Source organism: Callithrix jacchus, chromosome 16 (assembly GCF_049354715.1).
Source record: "Callithrix jacchus isolate 240 chromosome 16, calJac240_pri, whole genome shotgun sequence".
Classification (NCBI taxonomy): domain Eukaryota; kingdom Metazoa; phylum Chordata; class Mammalia; order Primates; family Cebidae; genus Callithrix; species Callithrix jacchus.
In genome coordinates, this window is record NC_133517.1 from 96884945 (window position 1) to 96905169 (window position 20225).

Sequence of the window (20225 nt, forward strand, 5' to 3'; positions counted from 1 at the left end):
AAAGGGCTACAGGCCCCATGCAAGTCCAAAACCCAGCAGGACAGCCAAATCTTAAAGCTCTAACATGATCTCCTTTGATTCTATGTCTTACATCAAGGTCATGCTGATGTGAGAGGTGGGTTCCCATGGTCTTGGGCAGCTCTGCACCTGTGGCTTTGCAGGGTGTAGCCTCCCTCCTGGCTGTTTTCATGGGCTGGCATTGAGTGTATGCGTCTTTTCTAGGTACGTGGTGCAAGCTGTTGGTGGATCTACTATTCTAGGATCTGGAAGATGGTGACCCTCTCCTTCCAGCCCTACTAGGCAGCGCCCCAGTAGGGACTTTGTGGGGGCTCCAACACCACATTTTCCTTCTACACTGTCCTAATAAAGGTACTCCATGAGGGCCCCACCCCTGCAGCAAACTTCTGTCTAGACATCTAGGCGTTTCCGTACATCCTCTGAAATCTAGGCAGTTTCTCAAACCTCAATTTTTGACTTCTGTGGACCTGCAGGCTTAACACCATGTGGAAGCTGCCAAGGCTTGGGGCTTGCACCCTCTGAAGCCATGGCCCAAGCTGTGCGTTGGCCCCTTTTAGCCATGGCTAAAGTGGCAGGAACACAGGGCATCAAGTCACTAAGCTGCACACAGCATGGGGGCCCTTGAGCCCCAGCCCACAGAAACATTTTTTTTCCCCTAGGCCTCTAGGCCTGTGATGGGAGGGGCTGCCATGAAGATCTCTGACATGCCTTGGAGACATTTTCCCCTTTGTCTTGGTGATTAACATTTGGCTCATCGTTACTTATTTCTCCCCAGAAAATGGATTTTCTTTTCTATTGCAGCATATCTTCCAAACTTCTCCAAAATATAGGCTGAAAATTTTCCGAACTTTTATGCTCTGCTTCCTCTTGAACGCTTTGCTGCTTAAAATTTTTTCCCCCAATACCCTAAATCATCTCTCTCAAATTCAAAGTTTTACAGATCTCTAGGGCAGGGGCAAAATGCCACCAGTCTTTTTGCTAAAACATAGCAAGAGTCACCTTTGCTCCAGTTCCCAAGAAATTCCTCATCTCCATCTGAGACCACCTCAAACTGGGTCCATATCACTATCACCATTTTGGTCAAAGCCATTCAACAAGTCTCTAGGAAGTTCCAAACTTTGCCACATTTTCCTGCCTTCTTCTGAGCCCTCCAAACTGTTCCAACCTCTGCCTGTTAACCAGTTCCAAAGTTGCTTCTACATTTTGAGGTATCTATACAGCAGCACCCCACTCTACTGGTACCAATATACTGTATTCGTTCATCTCATGCTGCTAATAAAGACATACCCAAGCCTGGGTAATATATAAAGGAAAGCGGATTAATAGACTCACAGTTTCACATGCCTGGGGGGGGCTTCACACTCATGGCAGAAGACAAAGGAAGAGCAAAGGGATATTTTACATGGCAGCAGGCAAAAGAGCTTGTGCAGGAGAACTCTCATTTATCAAACCATAAGATCTTGTGAGACTTATTCACTATCAGGAGAATAGCATGGAAAAGATGTGCCCCCATGATTCAGTTACCTCCCACTGGGTCCCCCCCATGACATGTAGGGATTATTATAAATCAAGGTGAGATTTGGGTGGGGACACAGTGCCAGACCATATCAGGTATATATTGTAGTCTTCACTATCTGGGCTCGTTTGTACGCATCCTTCTTGGGAAGGTTTCCAGATATTTGAAAAGATTTGGGTATTGTGATAAGCGATATCTGCTTTCGGGGAAACCCTAAGGTTAGTAATGCTGTTGTTTTTGCAGACTCATAGTGTACCTCCTGGATGGTCTCAGACAATATCTGGGAGAAACCTCTAAATCCCAAGGGGAGACTCCCGTTCTTTTCTCTTACTTTCTCCCAGAGTCTCTCTGTCTCTGTTCTGAGCCACCTAAAGCTGGGAATGGATTACTACAGCACCCCTGCAGCCACCACCACTATGACTCTGCTGGGTCAGACCTGAAGCCAGCACAGCACTGGGTCTTGCCCAAGCCCTGTTGTAAACACTGGCTAGGGGTATGTTTGCTCAATGCGTGGGCTCTACAATCAGCATGTGGAAAAGCCAGCCAGGCTTGTGTCCTTCCCTTCAGGGTGGTGAGTTCCTGCAGGCCCTGGGTCAGTCCAGAGGTGCCATCCAGGAGTCAGGGACTAGAGTCAAAAACCTTATAAGTCTACCTGTTGTTCTATTGTACTGTGGCTGAGCTGACACTCAAACTATAATTCACAGTGCTTCCCACTGTTCCCTCCCCTTTCCAAAGGTGGAGGAGCCTTACCCCATAGCCACCATCACCATGGGCCGTGAGGAGTTCTGCCAGCCATCCTGTGTATGATTTATTTGATAAAAGTCTATAGATCTGCCCACTTACTGGTTGACATGCAAATAAGTAATTTTGAATATTTCCAAGTCTGCAAGTAAAGGTTCTGAAATATGGTATCGAATGACCACAGTTCTGATCCTAAACTAATTATGGACTTTGGATTCTTTTTCATTCTCAATCTGTGTTCATATCAGGAGAGATATCCATCTTCTTCCTATTTTACTTTATTTTTAAAAAACTTTAATTTTTTTTTAGAGACAAGGTTTCACTGTCAGTCAGACTGGAGTGCAGTGGCACAGTCATGGCTCACTGCAGCCTGGAACTCCAGAGTTCAAGTGATTCTCTCACCTCAGTTTCCCACGTAGGTAGGACTTACATGCCACCATGCTCAGCTAATTTAAAAAATTTTTCTGTAGAGAGAGGGTCTTACTATGTTGCCCGGGATGGTCTTGAACTCTTGGCCTCAAACAATCTTCCCACTGTGGCTTCCCAAAATGCTGGGATTACAGGTATGAGCCATCATGCTTAATCATTCTTCCTATTTTAAGGGGATGTAATTTTCTGCCAGGCCTTGAAATATGGAATGAAAATTAGCCTTTGGGCTGTAGCATCAAGGGGAAGACCTGGTCCAAGAAGCAATTAGCAGCAGGCTCTTACAGCTGGAGTTAACCCTATTTCCACTAAAAAGTTAGCCTACATACTGAATACTATGATATCCATCCAATTAAGTGTGGCCTTGATACTGTGCCAGACATTCTTTTCCCTACGTTTCTGGCAATAATGTTGGTCTTTGATTTATATAAATTGTTGTAAAATTAATTCTTACCTTCAAATTTAAGGCTTGACAATAAATAATATGCATTATAACCTACTTTAGTAGCATACTAAAGTGTTATAAAAATTGTATTTTAAATGTTAATTTTATTCTACCAATTTTTATTATAGATAAATGCCAAAGTGCTTTAAAATGATCACATGTACATTTTATATTTATTTTACTAGAAACCGTAAGTTGTTTTAAAAATTCCTTTATGGATAGATAGATTTCTTTTTCTTTTCTTTTCTTTTTTTTTTTTTTTTTGAGATGAAGTTTCACTCTTGTTGCCCAAGCTGGAGTGCAATGGTGTGATCTAGGCTCACTACAACCTCCACCTCCCGGGTTCAAGTGATTCTCCTGCCTCATCCTTCGTAGCTGGGATTACAGGTGCCCACCACCACACCCAGCTAATTTTTGTATTTTTAGTTTTCTTGTCAAGCAGCTAATAATTTGAACATAATTTTACTTATGATTTTTTTCCCCAATGTATATTGCCTTTTTATATGAGTGAATGGGATTGCAGGCAGCTGACATATCATAGAAAAATATTTTTTCAAGGCTAGGCAGTAGAAAAAGAAGTAGAGGTTATTAGAAAAGGGGTATAGCAAGACTGGTAATTGTGAGCACAGCTATTATGTATTTGTAGGCTTTTCATTTTTGAGACTTATTGTTTAGTTCAATCTTACATTTATTTTTCCAATAAACAGGGCACCAAGATTCTGTGTTACTCATTCAGCCTCAACAAAATATGCTACTGCTGAACTGAAATTCTGGCACCTCCGTCAAACAAAACCAAGGAAGGACATTGACCCTTTTCCACAAATGGCAACCCTCTTGCCATTAAGACCCAAAACTTGCATTCCACAGATACCTGAGATCCAGGTAGAGTAGACATTCATGCCTTGATACCAACTAAGTTTATAGTAAAATATATATACTTGACTGTTTGTACCTGATAATGTTCATCAAAGCTTTGTTGTGATTGTTACTAATGTCATGCTGCAACACTTAGGAAACAGGAAAACCCACAGTCTGTTCTCTACCAAGCAGCCAAAGTGAGCCTTTAAAAACACATAATCATGTCACTCATCTCCTCAGAATTCTCCAGTGGTCTTCTTTTTCACTCAAAATAAAATCCACAGTCTTTACACAGTTGTATAAGCCCCTGCTAACCTTCTGACTTCCTTTCCTACCACTCTACCGTACTCCATTCCAACCACACTGGTCTCCTCGCTCTTCTTGGAAGACACAAAGAAAAAACTCCAGGGCTTTGTGCTTGCTGTTTTGCCTTGATTACATCACTCTTCCTCCAGATATTCACATGGCTTTCCCCTCACTTCCTTTAGGGTGTCTGCTCAAGTATCACGTAATCAAAGAGGCTATTCTTGAGACGTATTATTTCTATATAAGCACTCTTAGGTAGAATAGCACACACCCCCTCCATCACTATCTACAGCCTTTGCCCTGCTTTATTTTGCTTTACTATATTTATTACCATGTGATTTATCTGTTTATTTTCTTTTACCTCCTACTAGAATGTAAAGAACTTTTTTTTAAGTACATTCACCAGTGCCTAGAACAGTGCCTGGCACATAATAGTTGCTGAGTAAGTATAAATTGAATGAATGAGTGAAAAGTAGCAATAACTGAAATAGAAGTCATGAGCATTTTTTCAAATGGGGAAAACAGTACAAAAATGTAAGGGGAAAAAGATCAAAAAGAGAAGAATAGTTAACTTTAGAGAGGATAAATAAATAACCCTACATTTTGGCATAGAGATACCATAACTGTAGATATGGCCTGTGTTTCAGAAGTAAAGAGCCTTATTAATCATAGCAGCCTGTAAAGGTGTCACATGGTCACTGTTATTGGCCGTATAGTCACATACAACCTCTTGAAAGGATTGCTTTATATTTAGGATGTCTTATTTTAAAAGGCAGGAAGATGTATAATACAGTTTTTTGTGTTTTTTTGGGGGGACAGAGTCTCGCTCCATCACCAGTCTGGAGTGCAGTGGTGTGATCTTGGCTCACTGCAACCTCCACCTCCCAGGTTCAAGCAATTCCCCTGCCTCAGACTCCCGAGTAGCTGGGACTACAGGCACGTGCCACCACGCCTAGCTGATTTTTGTATTTTCAGTAGAGATGGGGTTTCACCACATTGGCCAGGATAGTCTTGATCTCTTGACCTCGTGATCCACCCGCCTCAGCCTCCCAAAGTGCTGGGATTACAGGCGTGAGCCACCACACTCAGCTACAGTTTTTAAAGTGTTACTTCTACAAGTAGTGTTTTAGAGCTGGAGGGACCTTAACCCTGTCTGTGGTTTCTTAACCCTGGAAACATTAGAATCACCTCAAGAACTGTTCAGTCATACCAATGCTTGGGTCCCGCCTTCAGAGATTCTGATTTAACTGATCTGCAATGGGCCAGGGTCACTCTGTAAAATCAGGGGATTGGCTGAGAACTGACATTCTCAACCCTTCCTGAACATTAGAGCCACATTTTAGAACCTGCAATTTATTAAGATTCTCAGGTGATTCATATGTGAAAAAGCAATGCTTTAGACTGGTGGTTCTCAAGCTTTAGCATATAGAAGAGTCAGCTGAAGAGCTTGTTAAAATAGAGATTCTTGGGCTTCACCCAGAGATCAAAATCCAGTAGTTCTGGGGTGGAACACAGGGATTCATTTGCATTTCTAAGAAACTCTCTTCCTGGTGATGCTCTTGCTGCTGCTCTGGGGACCACATTTTAAGTTAGTGTCACTTTAGTGCACAAATGTTTCCTCATCTTGGAGCTGTAGTATAGGGAGCACGTCATCTGATAACATAGAAACATTTGTACAAACAACATTATCAAACTGAAAAGAAAGGGGGAAGAAAAAATAAGTGACGTGGTTAATGAAAGGAACTCGAATCAGAGAACAATGCTAAAGGAGTGGGCAGAGATCAGCTTGTGTGAAAAAGTGGTATAAACATGGCTTCTCATCTGTTGTCTTCATCTGACTTCCTGAAAATCATTACATATGCTGTCATTGATGTTTCTAGTTGGACAACTCATTCTGATCTCACTCTCTCTCTCCTTGGCAGAAAATAAGGAATAGAACTCAATTCCATCTTATTTTTCCATTACAGAAATTAAGGTATAACTTACATACAGCAAAATTTACCCTTTTAAGTGTATAGTTCTGTAAATTTGGACAAATATATACATTGTGTATCCACCATCACAATCATGCTATACAGCAGTTCCTTTATACCTCCCTCCTCGACAATCCTACTGTGACTCTTTCTCAGGTTTTTTTGTTTTGACTTTGTTTCCCCACCCACCCTCATCAGTTACTTTCTGGCTACCTCTAGCTCTCACCTGGGCCAGCAAGCTCAAAAAGTCTAATACAGGCCTTAGTCTGTATGATATGTTAGTTTTTTTATTTTAAGAAAATTTAACAAAATTCTTGTGGTAGAAAACATAAAAATTTCCATCTTAATCATTTTTAAATGTATGGGTTCAATAGTTTTAGTTATATTCACAATGTTGTGAAACAGATCTCTAGAATTTTTCATCTTGCAAATCTGACTCTGCCCATTAAAGACCAACTCTCCCTTTTCCCATCCCCAAAGCCCATGGTAACCTCCACTCTACTTTCTGTTTCTATAAATTTGGCTACTTTTGTATTATATACTTTAAATAATGAGCTCCGCCCCCTGTGGTGACTCTCATTTATTGAGTGTTGTTTAATATCATGCTGTGTTCTGAATCACTAAAACAGATGTAAGCCCTTATATATGGGAAGTTATATGTAGAATATACTTGTTATTAATTTTCTTTATAGAATTCTTAAAAAATTATTAGTAGTTACTATATAGAGTATATATAAAGTTTTATTGTTTGTTCTGGATAATAAAACATAAGTATATTCCTTACTTTCTTGCAATATATGCAATATTCTAATGGAAGTTGACATGTTAGAAAAGTGTGTTTGTTTTTGAAATTATAAAAATAATAAAACTACTGTAAATGTGGAAACTGGAGAAGAGACAAATCACTTCTGATCTTACCTACTTCCAGACAGCTACTAACTTCTTTCATTTTAGGCTTCTTCGTGAATTTTTTTGTTTTACTAAACTTAGACTTTTGTTCCTGATTATTTCTTTTATCATGAGTATATTTCCACGTGTATCATCATTTTTGTCACTACTACTTTTTAGTATTACATAATGTCATATTTATGTATATCCCATTCTCCATTTTGACATTTGGTTGTTTATACTTTTTAAAATCCATGCATCTCATATTCTGGAGTTAAATTGTTAACTTTTACTGTAAATAACTCTTTAAGAATGGGAAAAATAACCACGAAAAAAAATTCCCCAAAATGGAAGGAAATAGTGCTGTTAAGCTATAGAGCCCTTCTTATGTGGACCAGGGCATGGTTTCATTTCCCTGCCCTGTGACTGCTGACACTGCCACCTGCCCCACCCTTGCCACACATACATACGTCTAGCTCTAATACCTATTCAGTTATAGAATAAAGAATCGTTTTTGCAACGTTCTTTCTCCAGGAAAGAGTCTTCCTTCACAGTGATGCAAGTAAGGATATATAAGCCTTCAGCTCTTCCCGTTTTACAGTCTAAATTGCTGTTCAGTTCCACTTTGCTGGTTGCGTAAAAGTGGGAGTTGGAGAAGGATAAAATTCCTATTTTAATGAGAAGCATTGTAGGAGGCAGAGTGAAAGAAAAAGTCCTCTAGTGATCAGAACAAATTTGAGGTATAGGTGCAGAGCTGTGCTTTTTTCTCTCTCGTATTTTCATTTTCCTCATTATTTTACCATCTTTTAGAAAGAAGAATTCAGCTTATCACAACCTCCTAAATCTCCCAAGAAAACACCTGGAGTAAATACAGCAACTCAAAAGTCTTGGAAGAGGGAGATTTTGTATCCAGGTTCTTCTAAGTATGTGACTGAGAAGGGGTAGGTGCAGCTTTTTGTGTGTCAAGAGCTTTTCTGCAATGCTAAGCTTTTTAGAGAATTTTAAAACTAAACAGAAATTAAAAACTAGTACTTAGATATTTGTACGTAGGTTCTTAATATTCCAGTGATATATATTATAGGCTTATTCTTTGCATGAATACTCTAAATTACGAGTAGGGTTCCAGATATTAGTAACTTTAGAGACGATGCCTCTGATCTCTAGCTTCTCAAGACTTCTCTGAGAAGATTGCCCTCTAATTCTTTTTTGGCTCTATTCAATAATTCAACATTTCTCAGATTTGAGAACTCATAAGACTCTCAAGAATATTATCATTGTTACTGGCCAGACATGGTGGCTCAGGGCTGTAATCCCAGCATTGTGGGAGGCCAAGGCAGGTGGATTGCTTCAGCCTAGGAGCTTGAGACCAGCCTAGGTAACAGTGAGATTCTGTCTCTACAAATAAACAAACAAACAGAATTAGCTGGGTGTGGTGGGACGTACCTGTAGTACCAGCTACTTGGGAGGCTGAGGCACAAGAATCACTTGAACCTGGGAGGCAGAGGTTATAGTAAGTCAAATCATCCTACTGCACAGCAGCCTAGGTGACAGAGTGAGACTCCATCTCAAAAAAAAAAAAAAAAAGTATAAAGGGTTTATCAGTGTCTTTGACTCTCATTATAAGCTAACCTTCAGGAAATAGCAGCCTCAAATGCCAAAGTCACTTCTGTGAATTCTTAACCTCTGGGTTTTCACTCAGTTATTCTTGACTACATTGTTAGCACTCAGATGCCTTTATTTCTTCATTTTTCAAGTGATGAAACAAGTGAAAGGACATATGGGCATGAGTTGACAGAAAAGTTGCATTTTGAAACCTATACACCATTATGGCTAGAGTATACAGTATTACGGTAAAAAAGCGGGAGATAAGCTGAAAAGATAAGTAAGGTTCAGAATGTGAAATTTCTTATCTGTCACATTAGGGAATCTGGAGATTATTCTCCATGAATTTAAGAACAACTGGGGAGTTTTTGTGTGTCACTACTGAAATTGTTTTATTTTAAAAATTAGAAATATAAATATAGCTTAAAAATAGTGGCATGCTATACATTTATTTTATGGCTTGTCATTTTATTTTAATTTTTTGTTAAAATATCTTTGATTTTTTTCCATAGCAGTGATTGTACTATAGCAATAGATATACCATAATCTATTTTGATTCTTACTCTTGTCATCTTGCCTCCTCCTATGTCTGCTTCTTTCACTTTATATCATACCTTGTATTTGTACTCTATTGATGGACATGACATTGTTTCTAATTTTTTCTGTTACAAACAATGTTATAGTGGATATTCTTATACATTGTTATATTTCATATGTATACACACACATACACATATATTCCCATAAAGAAAGCATTGTCTTCATTTTTTAGGTGAGGAAACAAGTGAAAAGACATATAGGCATGAGTTCAGAGGAAAGTTGAATTATTCAACATTAATTCAACAATTAATATTTGTTGAACATATATATCATATATATGATAAATTCCTAAAAGTAGAATTCTTGAGTCAAAGTTCATTTGCTTTTAAAATTTTGCTAGATAATATCAAATTGTCTTTCATAGGAGTTGTAACAACTTATACTTCCTTCAGCATGTATAAGAGTGCCTTTTTTTAACCATTCCTTCAGCAACATAGTATGTATTACCCTTGCTAAGCAGATATATTTTTAAAACAGTATTTCTTATTTTGACTGAAGTTGAACATTTTAAAATATGTTTAAGAACTATTTCTACATTATTTTCTGTGAACTTGTTATTCTTAGAAGAAGGAAAAGCAGGACTGGAGGAGGCAGATAATTTTAATTTGTGGTGCTGCCTAGGTGAATGTTCCAGTGTGTAGTACAGTGTCTGGCACATAGTATGTGTTCAATTAATATTTGTTGAATTAAGGAATATAGAGCCTGAAGTACTTTTTTTTTTTTTTTTTTTTTTTGAGACAGCCTCTTACTCTCTTGCCCAGGCTGGACTGCTATGGCATGTAGCCTTGGACTCCTGGCTCAAGTGCTCCTCCCACCTCAGCCTCCCAAGTAGCTAGGACTACAGGTGTGTGCTACCATTAGCCACCATGCCTGGCTAATTTTTTTTTGTAGAGATGTGGTTTCCACTATGTTGCCCAGGCTGGTCTTGAACTCCTGGCCTAAAGCAATCCTGCCACCCCCCCCAAAGTGCTGGGATTACGGGCATGAGCCACTATGCCCAGACAATACTCCAGGGTTGAGATGAAACTATATTGGGTTTCAGTTTCTCTACATCAAAATTTTTTGTGTGTTGACAATGTGAATTTTATCTCAATAAAAAATTTAAAACTATATTCAGATATATATTGGGATATACATATTCAAAACAGTTGAAATATAGGTGTGGAGCCCAGGAGAGAGATCAATTACAAGTAGAAAATTGAGGAAGCATTACACTTTAGTGAGTAGTTGAAGCTGTGGGCATACATGAGATGGTCATGAGAGAGAGAAAGAGCAGTACATGATGAGAACTAAGTTATCAAGGTTTTCAGTAAAGGCAGAAAATAAGGAACTAGAAGAGAAGACCAAGAAAGGGTAATCTAAGAGATGGGAGATGTACAAATAAGGAAAGAGTGCTGTCATGGGAGCCAAGGGAAGGAAGAATTTTAGGTGGGGCATGGTGGCTCACGCCTGTAATCCCAGCACTTCAGGAGGCCAAGGTGAGTGGATCACTTGAGGTCAGGAGTTCGAGACCAGCCTGGTCAACATGGTGAAATCCCGTCTCTACTAAATATACAAAAATTAGCTGGGCATGGTGGCACGTGTCTGTAATCCCAGCTATTTGGGAGGCAGAGGCAGGAGTATACCTTTAACCCAGGAGGCAGAGGGTGCAGTGAACCCAGATCATGCCACTGTACTCCAGTCTGGGTGACAGAGTGAGACTCGCAAAACAAAACAAAACAAAAAAAAAAAAAGCAGAATGAGTTGGGAAGTATCCCCTCCCCTTCTAATTTGTAAGAATTTGGGAAGAAATGTGTATTGGTTCTTCTTTAAGTATTTGATAGAGTTCACCAGTGAAGACTTTTGGACCCAGGCCTTTTATTTGTGTGGGGAGATTTGAAATTATTGATTTAGTCTCTACTTGTTATAGGTCTATTCAGGTTTTCTGTCTTTTTGAGTAATTTTAGGCAATTTGTGTCCCTCTAGGAATTTGTTCATTTCATCAGATTACCTAATTTGTTTGCATATAGTTGTTCATAATATTCCTTCATAATCCTTTTAATTTCTGTAAGGTTGTTTTTGAGGTATCCTCCTTTATTCCTGATTTAAGTAATTCAAGTCTTCTCCTTTTCTTGGTTAGTTTAGCTAAAGGGTTTTTGTTGGGGGCAGGGTTTTGAGACAGAGTTTCACTCTGCCCAGGCTGGAGAGCAGTGGCATCATCTTGGCTTACTGCAAGCTCTGCCTCATGAATTCAAGTGATTCTCCTGCCTCAGCCTCCCAAGTAGCTGGGATTACAGGCACCTGCCACCACACCTGGCTAATTTTTTGTATTTTTAGTAGAGACGTGGTTTCATCATGTTGACCAGGTTGGTCTTGAACTCCTGACTTCAAGTGATCCACTCACCTCGGCCTTCCAAAGTGTTGGTATTATAGGCATGAGCCACCGTGCCCTGCCACGAAAGGCTTTTCTTGGTTAGTCTGGCTAAAAGTTTATGTTCTCATCAGAAAGAGTATTTTTAAGGTGAAGACTTGAATCTGTTGATTTGCATAGAATAGAATCTGGAGGAAATGGAGAAGCTGAAGATATATGAGAAAAAAGGAAGTCTCCATATTCAAAGGAGAGTAGAGGGACAGGTTCAAGAGCAAGGGAATGAGATTAACTCTTCCCTTGATACAACTGTGAGGTATAACTGTGCCTCATTTTCTGAACCGCCACTTCAGGGCTAGAACTGTTGCTTATCCTTTTTTTCCTGAGTCACATTGCTCAGAAGTACTCTTAAGATTTGGTGCTACATATGCCAAAAGTGCTGAAAATTTGTTTGCTGATCATGGACAGGGGGTGGGGCACCTCTTCTGGAAACAATACGGAAAGAAGTAAGGATGGGTCTGGGTGGATATGTTTGTTGTTCATATCAACAATGCTTTCAGCTGCAAATTACAAAAACCTGACTAACAATGGCTTCGATGAATTGACTTAATTTTTCTCATGTAACAAGAAATCTGATAGTAGGCGATTCCCAGTGTTGGTACAATAGATCAGAAGGATTAGGGCCTTAATCTTTGTGATGCTTTTGGCCTTTCCCTCATGATCAGCAGTGTTGCAGCTCCTAACATCAGGCCTCCAAGTCAGAAAGGAGGAGGAAGGGTAATTTCCATTAACCCTTTCCTTCTTGTCAGGAAAGCAAGCTTTCTCAGAATCTCCCCTAGCACATTTCATTTTGTATCTTATTAGTCACATCTGTGTCTCATGGCTATGTCTCTCTGCAAGAGAATCTTAGAAGGTTAATGTTTAGCTTTTTCAGAATCTCAGTGGTACTGTATCCAGAAGCATGCCACTCTGCTCCATGAGGGAATGAAAACTGAAGTATGTTTTTTTTGTGTGTGAGAAGAACCTGCAAGGTAATCTGCTGGTGGATTGGAGTAGAGGCATATTGGCAAGGTAGAATAGCCATGTTTATGGAGCTAGAAAATAAGGCTTTAGAATAATTGCAGTGTGGATGTGGGAGAGCAAGCTGGATAAAAAAAGAGAAAACAATGTCCAAAGTCATTAGTCTAACTCCAACATCTTCCATTATCGTACCCCAACCTAATCTGTATAATTCCCTATGAATCTTACCGCTGTGAGGATTAAATATTACAATATGAATTATATCTAGCACAGTGTTTGGTATGTAGTATATAGTGTTCACTTTTTAATGTTAGTGCCTTCTTGCCCTAAGCAAACGACCTTTGCTGCCTTTTAAATGGGGACTTCCATACCCACCTTCGTTTATTGCTCACTATTTTCCTACCTAAAGAGCCCCTTTAAAACACATCTACGTACCCAGGTGTATACACAGAATATATCACCTTCTAATTTTTCAGGAAAAATTTTATTTTTAAATTACTAATACAGGTTGAAGGAATTTCTCATTCTTACCCTCTCAAAGTATTTATTATCCATCCCAGTCATTGGGAATCTGTAATAAGATCTCTTAAATTCATCTAAGCAGTTATTTTGGGAACTGTCATTCTGGTATAACTGTGCCTCATTTTCTGAACCACCACTTCAGGGCTAGAACTGATGCTTATCCTTTTTGTCCTGAGTCACATTGCTCAGAAGTACTCTTAAGATTTGGTACCACATATGCCGAAAGTGCTGAAAATTTGTTTGTTGATCAGTTAGTTCTCATCCTTACCATTTTAGATCTCATTCTTATAATTTAGGTCAAAGAGCATGTCAGAAAGCAGCAACATCATTCATTTAACATCTTTTATGGACATTTCTGAATGTCTCAAGCCCCAGCTGGATAGAAGATTCACTTATACAGAAGAACCTAAGGTGAGTATTTTGAGGACTGAATAACCTGATTCTTCATTTAACTGGTCAATATCTCCTGACTTTAGAGAATTTTTATTGATATACCACAACAGTTTTTCTTTACCAAGCAACACACGTTTGATTTTTTTCCTTGCCAAAGGATTTTTACACAAATATTTCCCCTGTGTTTTCCCTTTGTAGTACCATGGTTCTATGTACTGCATTGTTTACTGTGTTCAAACACAATGATGTTCTGGTTTTGTTATGTTGACACTTCAGACCCAGAATAAGACCCTATCATATTTTTGTCCAATTTTTAACACTTGAAAGAAAAACAGTATTTGATGTTATGTTTTAGAAGCCTAGAATTTTTAAAGGGCAGGATGTTTCCACAGTACAGCTACCCTCATGATGTGGATTTAATGCACTAGTTCTAGATGAAAACTTCACATTCCCTAAGGATTATAGTTTAGGTAGAAACCTTGGGAGTCCCAATACAGTCTGAACACTTAGCTATTTTATTCTAAGCAAATAGTACCCCATTTCTTTTAATTAGGATTTTTTTCCTACAAAAATAATGTTTTTTTTTTTTAGTTTGGGATGCTGATAGTTAAACATAGTAAAAACATTAAATTCTCACTTCAGAATTTGTTTAGCAGGCAGATAGAGAGGTGGAGAGATGGAGAGACAGTAGGACAAAAGGAGAGTGAGAATCTTACTTAAACCCTAAATTTTTCATACCATTATTGTCTTGTTACAAAGAAGTAGTCTATGAGTTCTACAAAACAAATAGCGAAGAGTTTAACGGAAGTAGATGCCTTTTCATATTCTGAAGTCACTCTTGTGCTTGGAGAAATAGCCAGCTTTCTATGTTTCAAAAATTGTATGAGGGTTGCCAGCACTTTTGGCAGAGAAGCTTATAAAAACCAAAGTTTAATGAGAACTTTTACTGCCATTTGCACTGTGCAGGCCGTGACCTATACAGGGTGAGACTGTCCGAAGGGGGATCCCGTAAGAACAGTTAATGAGCAGCACTGAGAGGCTTTGGAGATAGTTCTCATCATATCCCTCTGTAGCTATAATTGCAGCACTTCAAGGCTAAAATAACACTAAATATGTATGAAAGAGGCCAACTAACAAGGATTTGGAATACTAAAATGGTCTTACTTTGCCTAAAACATGAAAATAATTGAGGCTGGGAAGTTGCTTCAACGTTCAGTTTAAAATCAGATTGGTTTATAATAGAATGTATTCAGTGGCTATAGTTGGACTCCACAAATGAATCTTATATGACTCTCAAATGTAAACATACTGCATTAATTATGTACATGGTATAAAAATAAAATAGTCCAGTGGGAAAATGACAGCATGGTAGAATTTATGAAATCCTATTATGTAATGCCATAAAAAAATTACACTGTTTTTGGGTGGATAATAGACTTCTGTTTTGTTATCTAGGTTAAAACCATGTCAGATGTTGGTGCCTTGGGAGGATTTGACATGGAAAATTTGTTGCAATCTTTGTATGTGGAAAATAGAGCTGGATTCTTCTTTACTAAATTCTGCGAGCATTCAGGGAACAAGGTAGAAAATAATTATTTAAAATTTAATTTTATAATTTTACTTCATTTAAAAATAAGAGACATTGAAATAGTTCAGTGCTCACATAATTATGTTTGATGTTAAAATTCCCATCTATAAGAAAATTCATATTTAATATTTAGTAAATATTTAAGCATGTCAATTATAATTCTCTTTGGTTCATCCTACAATGACAAATTACAATGAATAGTGGCAAAATTATTTCCAGTTGGTTTTTCAAAATTTTTTAAAAAGCTAGTCTTACTTTTGCTCAAATGAAAAGTATTGGCCGGGCATGGTGGCTCATGCCTGTAATCCCAACACTTTTGGGAGCCCAAGGTGGGTGGATCAGTTAAGGTCAGGAGTTCAAGATCAGGCTGGCCAACATGGTGAGACCCCATCTTTACTAAAAATACAAAAATTAATTGGGCATGGTGGTACGTGCCTGTAATCCCAGCTACTCGGGAGGCTGAGGCGGGAGAATTGCTTGAGCCTGGGAGGCTGAGGTTGCAGTGAGCTGAGATCATGCTGCTGCACTCCAGTCTGGGCGAGAGAGAAGTATTTAACTGGTTCAATTACTAGAGTAATGTCTCATTCTGCTGTAATAGACATTTGCCCATATATATCAAAATACTTTTACATTTTGGTTTCATGCCAGAAATATGTGGTTAATTTTTAGCTGTTAAGTAGAATACTTAATATTTTAATGACTAATTATGTGAGAGGCATACATGCAAAAATATAATATTCCAGTAACAATATCAATAAATATTTTGTGTATTGCCAGTTTGTGGTAGAAGATTAAAACCATCTTAAATTGAACCTGATTTATGGTAACAGCAAGGAGCTAAACAATTATTTATATTTGAAATTAGAACTTTGTAAGAGCTTTAATAATTGGATGGTAATAATGGATGTACTTTTTCCATCTGTAGTTGTGGAAGAACAGTGTGTACTTTTGGTTTGACCTGCAGGCTTATCATCAGCTTTTCTACCAGGAAACACTTCAGCCTTTTAAAGTATGCAAGCAAGCACAAGTACGTAGTCAATATTATTGGTTCAATATGAAGCACTAAGTACACAGAAAAATGAAATTCCAGTCCCAAACCAGAGAAATCTGGGATTCCAGGCAAAAAGGCAGCAGTTGAATTGTTGCCATGGGATTACTTTATTTAAATGTCAACAGAATATTGTTTTGTAATATGATTTGTGAGTTTTCAGTTTTATCTCTTTTATTTGCTTTGTTTTATTTCCTGTTTTCTGCCAACTACTTGTTCTTCTAATAAACATCTTTTTTTTCCCCTAATTTATACCTTTTTGGTTTGGTTGTGAGTGATTTCAAAGAAAACCCTGAGAATGGATCTGCAATAAATTATTGAAGTGATTTGGAGCAGGGACATTGACCAATGTTGCTCTCTGAGCTTCCTGCAGTTTTCAGCTGTTGGACATAGTAGACTATTGACTTTGTATGAGCAGGAAAATATGTTGACTGACTATGAAGTGCAAGCCCCATGTAGTTGTTCAGGCTTCTGTTCTACATGCCATAGGAGACAGATACTCAGGGAGTAGAGGAAAGAGTGTTTCAAGACCACCCTGTAGCAAAATAGAGAAGGAAAGGAAAAAAAAAAAACCAGAGGGGGAAGAACAGAGGATTCTTTGCAAAAGCAAACAGAGTATCCCTTTCCTTCCTCTTTACAAAAGAGGAAGGAGAGGGAACAGACTTGTGACTCAAGCTGACTTATTTTTGCAGTTTTTTATTCTTAGGCTCTTCTGATCTTTTATGGAGACAGGTCTCCAAGCCTAGAAAAGTGCTAATCACTTCTATAACTGTTCACCACTTAAGTGATTCTTAGAATCCAGAATAACTGCATTCCAGAGGACCTTCTCCAAAGCAATGCTAAGGAAACTAGCTTCATCATTTTATTTATTATCTTATAATCTTATTTGATGTATCACAGTGTACTGCTGGATGTTCATTGCTGTCTCCCGCATCCTGACTCTGGCATTAATAACGATGCTTTGTAAATCAGCTGACAGAGCTTTGTACTTTTCACTGTGAGAATAAGGGCTTCAGCTCCTACATAGCCCATTTCTGTCTCCATGAAGTCATGAAATTACATCTCTAATTTACTAGCACCATTTCTGAGACCACACAGTTGACTGTTCTGCTTGTTAATCCTTTACCTGTAATTCTCCGTTTATCCTCCTCCTTCTACCTGTTGCCCTGTCTGCTCAAGTAAGAGTATTCCTCCAAAAATCTTCAGCTGCCCAATTAAGTGAGGTTTTTTCTTAATAATTATCCTATTTCCATGAGCTTGTAAAAGAAGAAATTCTATTTGAGCTTGATTGACTTGTTAATTATTAGTAATAAATGATTGTAAAACAACACAGTTTTGGTTACTTGAAGGTGAATTATTTCAAGGTCTAAAAGGTTTTTATCTTTTTCTAGCTGCTTTTTTGGATTAAAGCAGGGTGAGAGGAAAACAATGGAGACATTTGCTTTTAGGAATGAAGAAAGAGAAATAAAACAAGCAAATCTACGTTTTGTTTTGTTTTGTTTACATACTTGCTCTTTGCATCTATAGTTATTTTACTTTGTCTTACTTTTTTATTTATATTTTTAGACAGGATCTTGCTCTGTCACCCAGGCTGGAGTGCAGTGGAGGCATCATAGCTCACTGCAGGCTCAAACTCCTGAGCTCAAGTGATCCTGCTGCCTCAGCCTGTCTAAGTGCTGGAATTACAGTCATGAGCCACCACACCCAACTTACTGTATTTTTTTGGTTAGAGGAGCAATTGTCTAAATTGGTTTAGGTTTCAATTATCCCAAGTTTCTGTGACTTCAGATATTGCCTGTAATACCACTGTAATACTATAATCCTAGAGATTCATTTCATGGTATGAAATGCTATTTATTTCTTTATAATAGATATACAGCTCTTTTCAGGGGTAAATTTACAATTTAGATATTTGGATTGATAATGCCAATGGAAGAATACAGTAAGCTGGACTATGTTAAAATTGCTCTGGGCCAGGCATGGTGGTTCAGGCCTGTAATTCCAGTACTTTGGCAGGCCAAGGCAGGAGGATCACTTGAGCCCAGGAGTTCAAGGCCAGCCTGGGCAACAAAATGAGACTACATCTCTATTTTTAAAAAATTGAAAAATTAGCCAGGCGTCATGATGTATACCTGTAGTCCCAGGTACTGGAGAGACTGAGATGGGAGGATCGCTTGAGCCCAGGAGTTAAAGGCTGCAGCAAGCTATGATGGCACCACAGTACTCCAGTCTGAGTGGCAAAACAAGACCCTGACTCAAAATAAATAAAGTTTCTATGAACTTGATTTTATATTGTTTGCCAACATCTGCCAAGTTGTGTGCTAGGAGACTGAAATTTGATTTCAAGAGACTTACATTATTTTCTATACATATATCCTGAAGTTTTATTGCCCCATGAAATATTGCAGAAATATCTTTATTCAGACTAGATGGGGAAGAGTATATCAGTAACAGTGATTAGCATGACTACAGAGTCCAGAGCTTGAAGCATTGTCTTGGGAACACCCTGAAGATTTCACCACATGGCTTCAAGATAGAATAGTACTGTAGAGATAAGACCCTAGCATCAGCTTGCCATGGAACCATATTATCACTGCTAAGATTTGCAGACTAGATTGTTACCACAGATAGTTCTACAGTGTTTTTTGACAGCACATACTTGTTTCAGTGAGAAAGCAGGGGACCACTGTCTTTTTTTTTTTTTTTTTGAGACGGAGTTTTGCTCTTTGTTGCCCAGGCTGGAGTGCAATGGTGTTATCTCAGCTCACCTCAAACTCCGCCTCCCAGGTTCAGGTGATTCTCCTGTCTCAGCCATCTGAGTAGCTGGTATTACAAGCACCTACCACCACACCCAACAAATTTTTGTATTTTTAGTTGAAACAGGGTTACACCATGTTGGCCAGGCTGGTCTCGAACTCCTGACCTCAGGTGATCCACCCGCTTCAGGCTCCCAGAGTGGGACTACTGTCTTTTGTAACTTCTGAAATCTTTCAAATAAACTATATCCCAACAAAAATGCATTTAGAATCTGTCACTCTCCATAGCATACATATTGAGATTTAAATAAAAATAAGTAAATACGTGATACAAAAATATTAGACATGTTTACTATTTGGTACGTGTGTGTGTGTGTGTGTGAGACATGCACCGAATTTTAAAAATAAGAAATGGGAAGGAAGAAAAGAGAAAAACAATAGAACTTAGAGTCTAGGAGAAGAATTACATGGAAAATGTAGGAATTAATGAGTGAAGAGGGCAGGTAAGAATGAAATGGAAATGAGAAATAAGAGAATTGCTAGGTAAATCCACAGCACTTTTACCAAAGTGCTATTTAAAACAAAGAAATTCTTGCAACAGTGTGAGATTTTTGCCTTATTAGATTGGACATACGGGTAACACACTGTTATTTTAATACATCACCTAGATCAGAGACTATATAACATAGAAGGCAAAAAAAAAATCACAGAACTTGGCATTGAAAGACATGAATTAGTCACATTCTCCTAGTTACTGTCAAGTCAGTTAGTTTTAATAGGCCTTGGTTTCATGTTCCTTAAAATATGGATAGTGATAATGTTTTACATTTTCTTTCCCACTACTGGTTTGGAAGTTACATATTATATTTCTCTTTTTACCCTTAAAGTTTTGACATTTATACTGTAAGTCCAAAATTAACTGATATCTTTATTTTCCTCTCAAATAAATCAAGGATCTTAAAACACTTTAATTCTACCGTACTTTGCCCATTTTACATATAATTTTTATACAGTATTTTTGTTAATTTTGGCTTATATTCTCCGAGCAGTCATCACTACTTTTTTAATACTGTCAATGTTTGTGTCCATTTATTTACAAATTCTTGCTTGCTATTGCTTTTTGCATCATATTCCTTCCTTTCAGTCTAATTTCTAAAGAATATCCTTTGGTAGTTTTT

At 38.2% G+C, this 20225-nt stretch overlaps 1 protein-coding gene across 17 annotated transcripts in view; it reads left to right on the forward strand.

Annotated features, from left to right (window-relative positions):
* RGS22 (regulator of G protein signaling 22) overlaps positions 1–20225 on the forward strand; it is a 150229-nt gene that overhangs the window by 59350 nt on the left and 70654 nt on the right. For all 17 annotated transcript variants that reach the window (XM_002759356.6, XM_078353462.1, XM_035276616.3 and 14 more), the window contains 5 exons: positions 3854–4028; positions 7982–8112; positions 13559–13673; positions 15111–15236; positions 16169–16270. In XM_002759356.6, coding sequence (XP_002759402.4) covers positions 3854–4028; positions 7982–8112; positions 13559–13673; positions 15111–15236; positions 16169–16270 — 649 coding nt within the window. The remainder of the gene's footprint in view (positions 1–3853; positions 4029–7981; positions 8113–13558; positions 13674–15110; positions 15237–16168; positions 16271–20225) is intronic.